Source organism: Henckelia pumila, chromosome 1 (assembly GCF_033568475.1).
Source record: "Henckelia pumila isolate YLH828 chromosome 1, ASM3356847v2, whole genome shotgun sequence".
NCBI lineage: Eukaryota > Viridiplantae > Streptophyta > Magnoliopsida > Lamiales > Gesneriaceae > Henckelia > Henckelia pumila.
In genome coordinates this window covers 34,505,358-34,520,741 of record NC_133120.1, presented here as the reverse complement: position 1 = coordinate 34,520,741, position 15,384 = coordinate 34,505,358, and the positions used below count along the sequence as shown (strand labels likewise).

The 15,384-nt window shown below is 42.0% G+C and overlaps 1 protein-coding gene across 1 annotated transcript in view; it reads right to left on the bottom strand.

Annotated features, from left to right (window-relative positions):
• LOC140861080 (uncharacterized) overlaps window positions 1-6,452 on the bottom strand; it is an 85,760-nt gene extending 79,308 nt beyond the window's left edge. The window contains exons 1-3 of the mRNA XM_073264083.1: window positions 5,306-6,452; window positions 5,106-5,185; window positions 4,785-5,000 (exon numbers count right to left, since the gene is read on the bottom strand). Coding sequence (XP_073120184.1) covers window positions 4,785-5,000; window positions 5,106-5,185; window positions 5,306-6,452 — 1,443 coding nt within the window. The remainder of the gene's footprint in view (window positions 1-4,784; window positions 5,001-5,105; window positions 5,186-5,305) is intronic.
• Window positions 6,453-15,384: the final 8,932 nt, after the last annotated feature.

Below are 15,384 nucleotides of genomic sequence, written 5' to 3'. Positions count from 1 at the left end.
AATGATAGGACTCACTCAAGAAACCTACATCGACACCATATTGAAAAGGTTTTCTATGGATGAGTTGAAGAGAGGACATCTACCTATGTGTCATGGAGTTTCTCTATCCAAGTCTATGTGTCCCAAGACTGACGAAGAGATAGAGAAAATGACACACATACCATATGCGTCAGCCATAGGTAGTATTATGTATGGGATGATATCTACCAGACCGGATGTAGCCTTTGCTCTGAGTATCACGGGCAGATATCAGGCCAACCCCGGTCAAATGCATTGGAAAGCCGTGAAGGATATTCTTAAGTACTTGAGAAGGACTAAGAATATGTTCATGGTTTATGGAGGAAGAGAATTAAAATTGGAAGGCTATACCGACTCTAGCTTCCAAAGCGACATGGATGACTCGAAGTCAACCTCTGGATTTGTATTCATGCTCAATGGCGGTGCTGTCCCTTGGAAGAGTTCCAGCAAGACACCACAGCGGATTCCACTACTGAGGCAGAATACATTGCAGCATCAGCTGCTGCTAAAGAGGCCGTTTGGATGAGGAATTTCGTCCAAGAGTTGGGCGTAATTCCTGAAGCTATTGGTCCAGTTCCGGTGTACTGCGACAACACTGGTGCCATTGCTCAGGAAAAGGAACCAAGGTCTCATCAAAGATCCAAACACGTACTGAGGAAATAGCACATCATCCGGGAGATTGTGGAAAGAGGAGACATCACTGTCGAGAGAGTGGCCTCTACAGACAATATCGCTGATCCACTTACTAAGCTCTTGCCAGTACCATTGTTTGACAAACATCGCAAAGCAATGGGATTGCGTAGTGTGACTAGTTGGCTTTAGGGCAAGTGGGAGATTGAAAGAGTGGGTGCCCGGTTAGCCAACTTGTGGCTAAGGGCTTTTGTGACTCTATGTATAAACAATCTTTGTTTAATATAATTTACATTCATTAATGGCATTTTCTTTGTCTTTCTTCGTATTGTTATATTGTGATATACTATTGATGTTTTGATAAAGACCTTGAATATACTATAGTGTAAGTAAGATGAGATAGTGAATAAAGAGAGATCACTATTATGAAACACATCTTATAGTCACTGTATATTCTAAACAGTTCCTAGTCAATTGAGCCGTCCGCTAATAAAGATAAGGATCGCTCGAGATTGAGACTAGCATTTGTGATGCCATGTACCACGTTTCATTGGTAATGGAAATGGAGATGTTCAAATCATGCAAATGGATATTCATATGATGAATAATCGAACTACCCTATTCGGACTTTCCAAGTGGTTATCACTTATCGAGTGGATAAAGTCCACGGTTTTGGTTGTACACCATTAGTCCTTACTACTTAAAACATCATTGAGACTCTATATGCTAGTACTGTACTTTGACTCATTTACCGACTCTATTGGGGTCATCAGGTGTCGGGATTGGGTACAGTTACGACACATATAGGAGTCGATGCTTTGTTGTCAATGATTCACCACATACTTGCGAGTATGGATATCCTATGCGATCTGAGGAGATATTAGTGTGACGAATCTCTGGCCAGAGTACATGATGTGTTTTAGGTTACTCGGTTTTCCTAGTAACACATGCGATGTCACTATTTGATCTCCAAGATGTAATGCATAGTTATCGAATCTCGAACGACTCTCGATGCACCAATGGTTGTTGATTATATCGGGATATTTGGATGAAGGGACCGTACTGTACGCTAACCAAAATTTACTGGTTCTTGCAGGCACTATCAGTGATACCTAGGAAATCTTGGGGCAATGTTGCTAGACGCTCTTACCATGATTCATTGGGCAAGTCGGAAATTGTTGTTTCGAGTCACAAGGAGTTGTGAGCCCACGCCTAGCTGTATCCCTGAACCATTGAGGGTCACACAAGTAATGGATTACTAAACCCCGTTGAGATAGTTAAATTTAAAGATTTAAATTTAATGAAAGAGAAGTTGGACTTCTTAACTAAAAGGGAGTGGAATTTCCTAAAATGACATAGGGATGGACATTTTTGGAAATCACTGAATTCGGATTCAAAAAAATTATCTTGACTTTAAAAGGTGCAGAAATGGTTTCCGTACACATTGGTGAAATCAGTTTATCAATCGGAGTCATGATGAATTTTATATTAATTTTTATAACAACGGGCTTGGCTTGTTGGACTTAAGTTATGGATTGTGGGCCCTAAGGAGTTAGAGTTCTAATACAATTATAACTTAATCTAGTCTAGAAATTATCTATAAATACATGTGTAGTGTTCAAAAATTGACACAATTAATTCTAGCAATTTTTGAAATTCACATAAAATAATTCAAGGGGATTTTCAAAAATCCTCTATCCCTTTTGAGAAAATTCGGTCTGTGATTTTTGTGAAAAATTACATTCCGAATTAACAGATCAAATCTGTTTGTTCACATCGATAAACATCTGATTGATTTCTAGTGCAATCAATCAGAGGGTTTCTGTTTTCTATTCATGGACCTTATTCCGGAGATTGATCGTGAAGCCATCGGTTCCCGGGATATACAAGAAGAGCAGATTAAATTCTGTTGGTGTCCATAATCAAGTCCTTGCTTGAATAGGTAAAAATTTAATTGTGATTTTATTTTTACTTGCATAAATTTAATCGTAAAGTTTTGATACCAAGGATATGGAATCGTTCCATATTGAAAAAAAAAAATTTAAACTTCCGCTGCACCGGGTATCAATTCTTAATTGATCTGAACACGTTTTTCCAACAAATACAAATATGCGCACACAAATGATTTAAAACTAAAGTAAAAACACTTGCTCATGGCGCCGAGAATATACAATACCGGCTAGAGAGCGACTCCGCGGGGTACTCGTATACTCCATATCAGGGCTGAGCCAACCCCATCCTGACCCGAATCCAAAATAGGATACAAGTCCCATATGGAAACTGGCATACCTGACTCGAGTCCAATATGATATCACTGTTCCCTATGGAGACTGTCAATGACTCACATCTCTCCGGATGCAGTCACACGTAAAATCATGTATGTGCTAAGACGGTAAAACATGCTAAAATATGATAAAGCATATAGCACATACTCATGCAACATACATGCAAATATATAATGCCGGCTATCTCGGTCAGTACTTACGTACCTCTAACACTGCTGGACAACCTAGCTCCACTGGCCTATACTCCAAGCCTACTAGTCCAGTCTACTGCTACTACAATGAAAATATCCATGCATCAACAATAAAGCTCTAAAAGCCTTAACTAAGCTAAAGCGTACTCCTAAATATTTTTAGGATGTCAAAGCTATACCTGCGTCCGTCGATAGCCCTTTGCTGTCGATAGCCTCAATACTAGGCCATAGCTCTGCGACGACGTCTAGATCACTAAGACACTTCCGGATTTTCCGTAGGATGCCTAGATCTCCCTAGATCTGAGTTAGAAGGCTTAGGAATTGAGAGAGAAGAGAGGAAATTGGTGCGAGAAAATGAATTCTCGGACCCTCTATTTATAGACAGCGTTCGGAACCTCCGATCCCGGTTCGGAACATCCAATCACGATTGGAACCTCCGATCGCACCTTCGGAGCTTTCGATCGCTCAATATTACGTCAGCCATGATGTCACCTTGCTGATGTAAGCAATGACGTGTGCCCTGGTCCAGATCGAAGCTTCCGATCTCGTCGACGGAGCTTTCGATCTCGATCGGAGCCTCCGATCCTGGCACGGAGCTTCCGATCCACTTCGGATCCTCCAAGGTCTACTTCAGAGCGTCCGATCCTGCTGAACCAATTCAACTAATTCGAGTGCTCTGAATCCATTTCTGAAGTCCGTTATCCCAACAGGAACTTACTTAATCATGTTTTACTTAATCTGAACATGATCACATGATTAATTACTCATTAATCACTAATTAGAAATGCGGGTTACTACAACCAGTATGTAAAAGATTAGACGGAGGAGAAGAAATACTCATTTGTGTTGGCAGAACACTAGGAGAAAAAAGATCACAAGGATCTGATGCAGAGGCAGGAGCAGATTCTTTGAATGGGAAAATACCTTCATGGAAAACATCATCTCGAGAAACGAAAATATTGTTAGTATGAAGATCCAACAACTTGTAACCCTTATAATTTGGTGGATAACCCAAGAAAACACACTTAATAGCTCGAGGTGAAAACTTTGTGCGATGGGTTAAAAGAGTGGAACTATAGCATAAACACCCAAACACTTTCAAGTGAGCATACGAAGGATGTTTATGAAACAACAACTCAAAAGGAGTTTTATGAAGGAGGACTGGTGAGGGTGTCCTATTGATCAAATAAACGGCGGTACGAACACAATCACTCCAATAGACCACAGGAAGATGGGACTGAAAAAGAAGAGCTCGAGCCACATTTAGAATATGTTGGTTCTTGCGTTCAACAACTGAATTTTGTTCAGGGAGTTCAACACAAGAATGATAATGTAAAATTCCACAAGATTTGAAAAATTCTGTGAAATTTAATTCAGGAGCATTATCAGACCGTACTGATTTGATTCGTTTATCAAATTGTGTTCGAATCATCTCACAGAAACTTGGAAACACAATAAGAACATCAGATTTTGTTTTAAGTAAATATATCCAAGTACAGCGAGAATGATCATCCACAATGGTTAAGAAATATTTATAACCTTCAATGCTTATGGATGAGAAAGGGCCCCAAACTTCTATATGTATCAAATCAAAACAATATTTGGAAATAGAACAATTAGAAACGAAAGGTAAACGTTTTTGTTTGGACAAATGACATACCGAACAATGAGATATATCATCAATAATAGGAGTAAAATGCAATTCATTCTTTACAACAGAAAGTTTAGTAAAGGATGGATGACCCATTCTGGAGTGCCAAAGTTCTGTTTTAGAAGAGAAAGTAGTACAGATGATGGACGAAATACTTGGAGACTGTAGAATGTATAGATTTCCAACTCGTTTACCCATCCCAATCGTTTTCTTTAATGCTGGGGCCTGAATTTGACAGAAATCAGACAAAAAAGTAACAAAGCATTTAGTGGATTTGGTAAGAAAACTAATAGACAAGAGATTGAACTGAAAAGTAGGCACGAATAACACATCAGTGAGAAGAAGATCATTGGACAAAGATACCACGCCAACATGTGTGGCAAGAATGGTAACATTATTTGGTAACTTGACTGCCGTGGAAAAAGGTTTAAAAGACTGAAAAAGAGACAAGGAACAACAAATATGATGTGTGGCCCCTGTGTCTAGGATCCAATCAGTATGAGAAAAATAAGAAGATGTTGAAAAAATACCATGAAAACAGGATACAGAAGGTTCCCCAAGCTGCTGTGATTCTTGAGGGACTACAGAACCAAGTTGAAGGTGAGAAGTAAGGAAAGCAATGAGCTGGTGACATTGATCAGTAGTTAAAGCGTTCCCAAAACTATTCTTGGCATCATTAACAGGTGGAACATTTTGACAAGAATTCACATTCTCCTTCCCTGCCTGTGACGACTTAAATTTTGGATGACCTGGAGGATAACCATGAAGTTTGAAGCATTTGTCCACTGTGTGTCCTGTATAATTACAGTAGGAACAAACAATTTGATCTCGCTTATCTTGTTTATCAAATCTACCTCCCTTAGAAGACTGAAAATTCTTCACAACACCAACAGTAGACGCATTAGATTGAAAACTCCTCACAACAGCTACATTAGATGGAGTAGACTGATCGAGAGAAAATTTAGGCACATCAAGATTAATAGAACGTTGACGTTCCTCTTGAATAACTAAGGATAACACCTTTGATACGGTACGAAGAAGTTCCATCATTAAAATCTGTCCCCGCACTTGAGCATAAGAGTCGTTTAACCCCATCAAAAATTGAAGCACACAATCCTTATTCTGAAAATTCACCAACTGCTTCATTGATCCACAAGTACAAACATCAACGGGCTGAAAATTTCGAAGTTCATCCCAAAGTGTTTTCATCCGAGTGTAATAAGAAACCACATCCATCGAACCTTGATTGAGAGCAATCAACATTTTCTTAATTTGAAAAATGCGAGGTGCATTACTCTCATGAAAACGATCTCTCAAATCAATCCAAATCTCATAGGCAGTAGAGATATACATCAGATTATCAGCAATATCACGAGAAACAAAATTGAAAATCCACGAAATGACCATACTATTGAAACGGTTCCAAGATCCATACAGTAGATCATCAGAGGAAGGTTGAACAATGGTGCGATCCACAAAACCAAGCTTATTTTTGGCAGTTAAAGCCACAATCATCGCGCGACTCCAAGTGTTGTAATTATTGCCGATCAAGTGATGCGAGACCAAAATCATACCTGGATGATCTCCATTGTGAAGAAAAAAAGGACTGCTGGAATCTTCAAAATTGAAACGAGGATTACCAGCAGGAACCTGAAGATTTTGATTCGCCTTCACCATGGAAGTAGATCGAGAAGTATAATTGTAGAATTTTGGAGAATAATCTACTGCCTTTATTAAGCTATAGTGAGAATATATATACAAAGTACATAGAAATCAGATCCATGAAGATAAGATCGTACAAAACAGAAAAAGACCTAAAAAATAGGAACAAACAAAACAACCCATGTGCATAGCCATAAGACTCGGTACCTACCTTGACTATAATACACTTATAAAATGAACTTTAATTAATAAATCTACACTCCCCCTCAAGCTTGACGGTAGATACTCCAAAGATCAAGCTTGCTACAAAGTTCTTGAAAGTTAGGACGAGGCAAAGCTTTTGTCAATATATCAGCAACTTGGTGACGTGTGGGAACATAGCTTAAGCTGATAGTCTTATCTTCGATTTTCTCACTGATAAAATGCCTGTCTATTTCAATGTGCTTGGTTCGGTCGACTTGTATAGGGTTCTTAGCAATACTCAATGCAGACTGGTTATCACATAAGATATTGACTGATTTGTGTTCACCAACCTTGAGTTCTTCAAGTAATCGTTTGAACCACATTCCTTCACAGATTCCGAGTGCAAGTGCTCGAAATTCAGCTTCAGCACTGCTTCGCGCCACTACCGACTACTTTTTGCTACGCCATGCTACTAAGTTTTCCCATATGAAAGAGCAATATCCTGATGTAGACCTTCGATCTGTTGGAGAACCTGCCCAATCTGCATCAGTATACACTGACACTTCACGGTTTGGACTTTTCCTGAACATAAGACCAGTTCCTGGATTACCTTTAAGATACCGTAGAATTCTAAGGACAGCTTCCATGTGTAACTCCGACGGATTGTTCATAAATCTGCTCACCACACTCACTGGGAACCCAATATCTGGACGAGTATTGGATAAATAGATCAGCCTACCTACAAGGCGTTGATACTGACCTTTATCTGCTGCAATTTCATTAACCCGAGCTGTAATTTTTACGTTTGGATCCATGGGAGTGTCTACTGGCTTGCATCCTATCATTCCAGTGTCCTTGAGCAAATCCAAAACATATTTCCTTTGAGAAACTGAGATTCCTTCCTTTGATCGTGCTACTTCCATGCCGAGAAAATACTTCATATGACCGAGGTCTTTAATCTCAAACTCCTTGGAAAGAATTTGTTTTAATCGGTGTATTTCTTCCCCATCATTTCCTGTGATCACTATGTCATCAACATATACACTCAATATTGAACACTTCCCTTCTGTCGTGTGCTTTACAAATAGAGTGTGATCCGTTTGACATTGCAAATAGTGATGAACTTTGAGTACTCGAGAAAACCGATCAAACCATGCCCTTGGTGATTGCTTCAGCCCATACAGAGACTTCTTTAGCTTACAAACTTTATTTTGAGTTGAACCATCTTCAAAACCTGCCGGGATATCCATGTATACTTCCTCTTCTAGATCGCCATTTAGAAATGCATTTTTACGTCTAGTTGCAATATTGGCCAGTCAAGATTGACAGCGAGAGTTAATAAAACTCGGATGGTGTTGAGCTTGGCTACAGGTGCGAAAGTTTCTTGGTAATCAATTCCATATGACTGCGTATATCCCTTGGCGACCAACCTTGCTTTCAGTCTCTCGATAGTCCCATCAGCTTGATGTTTTACCGAGAAAAGCCATCGACATCCCACAGTTCATTTTCCTGGTGGAAGATTTGTTATTTCCCATGTTCCATTCTGTTCCAAAGCTCGGTATTCATCATATGTAGCATCTCTCCAAGCTGGATCTTTGAGGGCTTCATACACTGTATTTGGAATCTTGACTTGATCAACTTTGGATAAGAAAGCTCGGAAGTTAGTTGGTAGTTTCCCGTATTATACAAAGTCGTCCATGGAGTGAGGATGCCGTGATCTAGATGACTTCCGCAAGGCTATAGGATGATCAAGGTCAGATAAAGGAAGAGATGAACTGTTACCTTGTTCAGTGGTTTCTGACATTGCATTCCGAGAAGATTCCTGGGTGTCCTGAGCTTGTGCATCTGGGATATTTTCTGAGTTGGTACTGGACATGTCTAAATCAAGGTTTGGTGGATATGGCAGCACACTTGTGTGGACAGTGTCATTGTTATTCAGCTGTTGGATGTTAGGAGATGTGTTGTAGTAGCCCGTGCCCTAATTGAGTAATTAAATGATTAATGTTAATTAATTGAATTAGGCATCGGACGGATCGGAAGCTCCGAAGGCACGATCGGAAGCTCCGAACAGGATCGGAAGCTCCGATGAGCAATCGGAGGCACCGATGTTATTACGTCAGGCATGACGTGTGGTTGGATCGGAAGCTCCGATCAGGACCGGAAGCTCCGATCACCCCTATCCGGAGTCAACAAGTGATATTTTGACACGTGGCAGATCAGGATCTTCGGAAGCTCCGATGGCAGGATCGGACGTTCCGATCGAGGTTCGGACGTTCCGATCAAGGATCGGAAGTTCCGATCGTTGTCTATAAATAGAAGGCCGAGACTTCACTTTCATTTGCCAATTCCGAGTTCTCCTTTCCTTTCTAGTCCTTTTGGAGCTGTTCTAGTCTTTTTAGGCTTGGTCCGGAGGTCGGAGAGACGTTCGGTAGTCGTAGCGGAGTTGTGCCCAAGTTCTGGAGGCATCGACATCAAAGGGCTAACGACGGACGAAGGTATAGCTTTTGCTCCCTATAAATATTTAGGAGTATGCAATAGCTTAGTTAAGGCTTTTAGAGCACTTTAATGATAGTAGTATCATTTGGCAGTGTAGAGCAGACTATAGGCGTGGACCTAGAGTTGGTAGAGCTTGCACTGTATTGAGGTACGAAAGTACTGTTCGAGATATCGTGACTGAGTATGCATGTATTACGTGACTGCATGATTTATATGCCATGATATTATGCTGCATTCATTTGCATCTTGCTGTATCTCTTTCGAGATGTCTGTTAGTAGGGTTTTACCCTATCCTGTTAATGGATGGACTTCCATCGATTTGGGTCCGGCGTATCCACGGTTATCTCGGTATGGGAGCCACCTCCTGAAGCGATGGCACAGCGTGCTACATACCAGGGCCCGGTCTGTCTCTGTTATCTGATTCTTGACCTCGAGTCTATAGGGAGTTCACTTTGCATGCATGTATACTCATACTCTCGCACTGAGCGTTTTATGCTCACGTCTCGTACTCTGTATTTTCTGGACACCCTATTCCATGGGGCAGGTTTGCGATTGGACGAGGAGGGTGGATCCAGGAGGGTCTAGTCAGTGGTTGGCCAGCTGGAGCTTCGCTTAGGTTTTATTACTGTTGTTTGGGTTTATACAGCTATTCGATTTGGTTGTATATTATTGGATAAATTACAGATTCCTTTACTTGGGATTGTATAATGTTATTGGATTCCGCAGTTTTATTCTGATATCTGTTTAATTAAGTTAATTGCATGCATAAGTTCTGTTTAGTAGGTGATCCAGGTAAGGGTCACTACATTTATGGTATCAGAGCATGCAAAATATTTCTTGGGATTTAGTCTCATCTTGAGGTATTTTTGTAGATGTCAAATCGTGACGACCAGAGTTCTCATGGCAGTGTTGGTGGGCGTTGGGGTGATGCCGACCGGGAGCCTCGTCGAGAACGGCGTCATCGTCACCATGACGACGAGCGTTTCACTGTGCGTCGATTCATAGCTATGGGTCCTAAGCCCTTAGTTGGAGGTGAGTCTCCGGAGGATGTGGAGAACTGGTTAGACCGCATGGAGACGACTTTTCAGACTTTCCAATGCACCGATGAGCAAAAGGTGGAGACCCTTGGTTATCTTCTGGATGGGCGTGCGCGCAGGTGGTGGAGGTTTACTTCTACACCTTTTGTTGCGGCGAGAGGAGTGGCCACCTGGGCCGAGTTTCGCACAGCTTTCCAAAAGCGGTATTTTCCTCCTGCACTCCGAAAGTCGAAGGCAGGCGAGCTACTGAGTCTGCGACAGGGAACCATGTCTATCGATGAGTATCAGCAGAGGTTCTTTGATCTGCTATCCTACTGCCCCGAGATTGCTGATAGCTCAGAGATGAAGTATAATCTGTTCCTTCAGGGCCTTAACCCTGAGATCCATGACCGTGTGGCGGTTGGCGACGACATGTCCTACGAGGGTTTGGTGAGCCGTTGTCATCAGGCAGAGGACAGCATTCGGCGGAACAGGTCTTTCTCTCAGTCGAGACCTGCTAGTTCTTTGGGTCCCCGTGCCCAAACTTTCAAGAAGTCTGGATCTTCTTCTTCCTCTGGTTCTGGAGGTATTGTCCGTTTCGGTAAGAAGGACAAGTGTGATCACTGTGGGAAGAACCATCCATCCGACAAGTGCCGTAGAGCTTCTGGAGCTTGTTTCCGTTGTGGAGAGACTGGTCATATCCGGAGGGATTGTCCACAGTCTGGGGGAGGTGGTTCTGGTTCTGGTACATGATCGGGTTCTCAGGCTACCGTACAGCAGAGATCGCAGGGACAGTCTGCTGGGAGTTCTCATTTGAGGCCACGAGCTTCTGGCCAGGTGTTTGCCCTGATACATGATCAGGCTGTGGAGGAGAATGAGAAAGTCATCGCAGGTACATTTATGCTTTATGGTATACCTGCTCTTGTACTTATTGACACTGGTGCATCTCATTCCTTCATTTCTGCATGTTTTGTTAAGAGGCATAAGTTACCATGCATTGCACTAGACGTAGTGATGTCTGTTTCTACTCCGACGGGCCAATCTGCTTTGGCTAAGCGTCTAGTGATGGGTTGCCCTTTAGAGTTCGAAGGGAACGTTCTGTTGGCGAATCTCATGGTCCTGGCGATGGACGACTTTGATTGCATTCTGGGAATAGATGTGCTGACTACCTATCGAGCTTCAGTGGACTGCTATCAGAGATTAGTACGCTTTCATCCGGAAGGGAGTGAGAGTTGGTTTTTCTATGGTGAGGGAGCGCGACCCCCGATGCCTTTGGTATCAGCTTTGAGAGCCTGTCGAGCTCTAGAGTCTGGCGGGGAAGGCTACCTTATCTATGCAGTTGACTTGTCCGCTGAGAGTATTGGGATAGAGAGCATTCCTGTTGTGGATGAATTTCCAGATGTATTTCCTGATGAGATTCCGGGTTTTCCTCCTGCTAGGGAAGTTGAGTTTGGCATAGAGTTGATGCCGGGTACTTCGCCTATTTCTAGAACACCGTATCGTCTGGCTCCGTCAGAGATGCGTGAGTTGAAGAATCAGCTACAGGATCTTTTAGACAAGGGGTACATTCGTCCTAGTGTATCTCCTTGGGGAGCTCCTGTTCTCTTCGTAAAGAAGAAGGATGGGTCGATGCGGCTGTGCATTGACTATCGGCAGCTGAATCGAGTGACTGTGAAGAACAAGTATCCGTTGCCTCGTGTTGATGACTTGTTTGACCAGCTGCAGGGCACATCAATTTACCCCAAGATTGACTTGAGATCTGTGTTGGAAAACTGGCGAGTTCCCAGACCAATTACGATTGATACCCGGTGCAGCGGAAGTTTAAAAATTTTTTCATGGAACGTTTCCATGGTATGGGTATCAACCATTCATCGATTGAATTACGTGTGTGTAAAATTTAAATAACAATTTAAATAAATTTTACCTCAAATCTCGCAACGAGATTAATGGACACCAACAGAACAATTCTGCTCTTGTTGTCTCTCCCTGGAACCGATGAACGCCTTCAATCAGGTCCACGAACAGAGGTTTAATCCCTCTGATAGATTGCACTAGAAAATCTATCAGAAGTTTTCTGCGAAGAGAATACACGAATTTGATTCGTTATTCCTTACTGCGATTCAAAATCACAGACCGGAATTTTCTCGGGCAGAGCAAGGGGGCGGCCGAAAACGTTTTTGAGAGGGGCTAGGGTTTCGAAAATCCTGTCTCAAAATTATGACCTATTGTGTGTAATTTCTGTACTGAAATAACTTATTTATAATGCAGGCCACTAACACCTTAGGGCCCATTAGTCATAAGCTGGGGCCCGACAAGCAAAGCCCACTCGTTCAGAAATTAATATAAAATTCATCGTGACTCCGATTGATGAAACGATTTCACCAATGTGCACAGAAACCATTTCTGCACGTTTTAAAGTCAAAATAAATTTTCCTGAATCCGAATTCAGTGGTTTCCAAAAATGTCCATCCCTATGTCATTTTAGGAAATCCTACTCCCTTACTCTTATTTAAGAAGTCCAACTCCTTAGTTCATTAAATTTAACTCTTTAAATTTAACTATCTCAACGGGGATTAAAACTCCATTACACTGTGTGACCCTCAATGGTTCAGGGATACAGCTAGCCGTGGGCTCACAACTCCTTGTGACTCGGAACAACACTTTCCGACTTGCCCAACGAATCATGGTAAAGCGCCTAGCAACATCGCCCCATGATTCCCTAGGTATCACTGATAGTGCCTACAAGAACCAGTAGATTTTGGTTAGCGTACAGTACGGTCCCTTCATCCAAATATCCCGATCGAATCAACAACCATTGGTATATCGAGAGTCGCTCAAGATTCGATAACTATGCAATACATCTTGAAGATCAAATTAGTGACATCGCATGTGCTACTAAGAAACCATTTCTTAAATCACATCAAGTACTCTGGCCAGAGATTTGTCACACTAATATCTCCTCAGATCGCATAGGATATCCACACTCGCAAGTATGTGGTGAATCCTTGACAACAATGCATTGACTCCTATATGTGTCGTAACTGTACCCAATCTCGACACCTGATGACCCCCTCAGAGTCGGTAAACGAGTCAAAGCACAGTACTAGCATATAGAGTCTCCATGATGTTTCAAGTCGTAAGGACTAATGGTGTACAACCAAAACCGCGGACTTTATCCACTCGATAAGTGATAACCACTTGGAAAGTCCGGATAGGGTAGTTCGACTATTCATCCTATGAATATCCATTTGCATGCTTCGAACATCTCCATGTTCCCTACCAATGAAACGTGGTACTCCGCATCGCAAATGCTAGTCTCAAACTCGAGCGATCCTTATCCTTATTATCGGACGGCTCAATCGACTAGGAACGGTTTTAGAATATACAGTGACTATAAGATGTATTTCATGATAGACATCTCCATGTTCTACCACATCTTACATACACTATAGTATATTCAAGGTCTTTATCAAAACAACAATAGTATATCACAATATAACAATATGAAGTAATATAAAGTCATTGCCATAACAGTGTAAATAATATTAAACAAAAGATTGTTTATACAAAGAGTCAACAAAGCCCATAGCCACACAGTTGGCTCACTGGGCACCCACTCTTACAATCTCCCACTTGCCCTATAGCCAACTAGTCATACTACGTAGACCCATTGCTTCGCGATGTTTGTCAAACAATGGTCCTGGCAAAGGCTTAGTAAGTGGATCAGCGATATTGTCTGCAGAGGCCACTCGTTCGACACTGATGTCTCCTCTTTCCACAATCTCCCGGATTATGTGGTATTTCCTCAGTACGTGTTTGGATCTTTGATGAGACCTTGGTTCCTTTGCTTGAGCAACGGCACCCGTGTTGTCGCAGTACACCGGGACTGGACCAACAAATTCAGGAATGACGCCCAACTCTTGGACGAAATTCCTCATCCAAACGGCCTCTTTAGCAGCAGCTGATGCTGCAATGTATTCAGCCTCAGTGGTGGAATCCGCTGTGGTGTCCTGCTTGGAACTCTTCCAAGAGACAGCACCGCCATTGAGCATGAACACAAATCCAGAGGTTGACTTCGAGTCATCCACATCACTTTGGAAGCTAGAGTCGGTATAGCCTTCCAGTTTGAGTTCTCGTCCTCCATAAACCATGAACATATTCTTAGTCCTTCGCAAGTACTTAAGAATGTCCTTCACGGCTTTCCAATGCATCTGACCAGGATTAGACTGATATCTGCTCGTGACACTCAGAGCAAATGCTACATCCGGTCTGGTAGATATCATCCCATACATGATACTACCTATAGCTGACGCATATGGTACATGTGTCATATTCTCTATCTCTGCATCAGTCTTGGGACACATAGACTTGGATAGAGAAACTCCATGACACATGGGTAGATGTCCTCTCTTGGACCCATCCATTGAAAACCGTTTCAATATGGTATCGATGTAGGTTGATTGAGTAAGTCCTATCATTCTCTTAGATCTATCCCTATAGATCTGTATCCCAAGAATGTAGGATGCCTCACCCAAATCCTTCATCGAAAATCTACCTGATAACCATATCTTTGTTGACTGCAACATCCCTACATCATTCCCAATGAGTAGGATGTCATCAACATAAAGTACTAAGAATGTTACCGCATCCTTAACTACTTTCTTGTACACGCAAGGTTCCTCCGGGTTCTTGATGAAACCAAAATCTTTTATTGTTTCATCAAATTTCTGGTTCCAACTTCTTGATGCTTGTTTTAGACCATAAATTGATCTCTGAAGCTTGCATACCTTATGCTCGCTTCCCATGGATGTGAACCCCTCAGGCTGCTTCATATAGATTTCCTCCTTAATGTCTCCATTAAGAAAAGCAGTCTTCACATCCATTTGCCATATCTCATAGTCATACCATGCAGCTATGGCAATCAGGATTCTTATGGACTTGAACATTGCAACTGGTGAAAAGGTTTCGTCATAGTCAACTCCTTGCCTTTGAGTATAACCTTTCGCCACCAATCGCGCCTTGTAAGTCAATATCTTACCATCAGGCCCAAGCTTTCTTTTGTAGATCCATTTACACCCTATTGGAACAATTCCATCGGGAGGATCCACTAAAGACCAGACTTGGTTAGTATGCATCGAATCCAATTCAGACTGCATAGCTTCAAGCCATAAATTCGAATCCGCATCAGAAATTGCTTCCTTGAAGCTTCTTGGATCACATCCAATGTCGGGTTCATCTTGACCCTCTTCAAG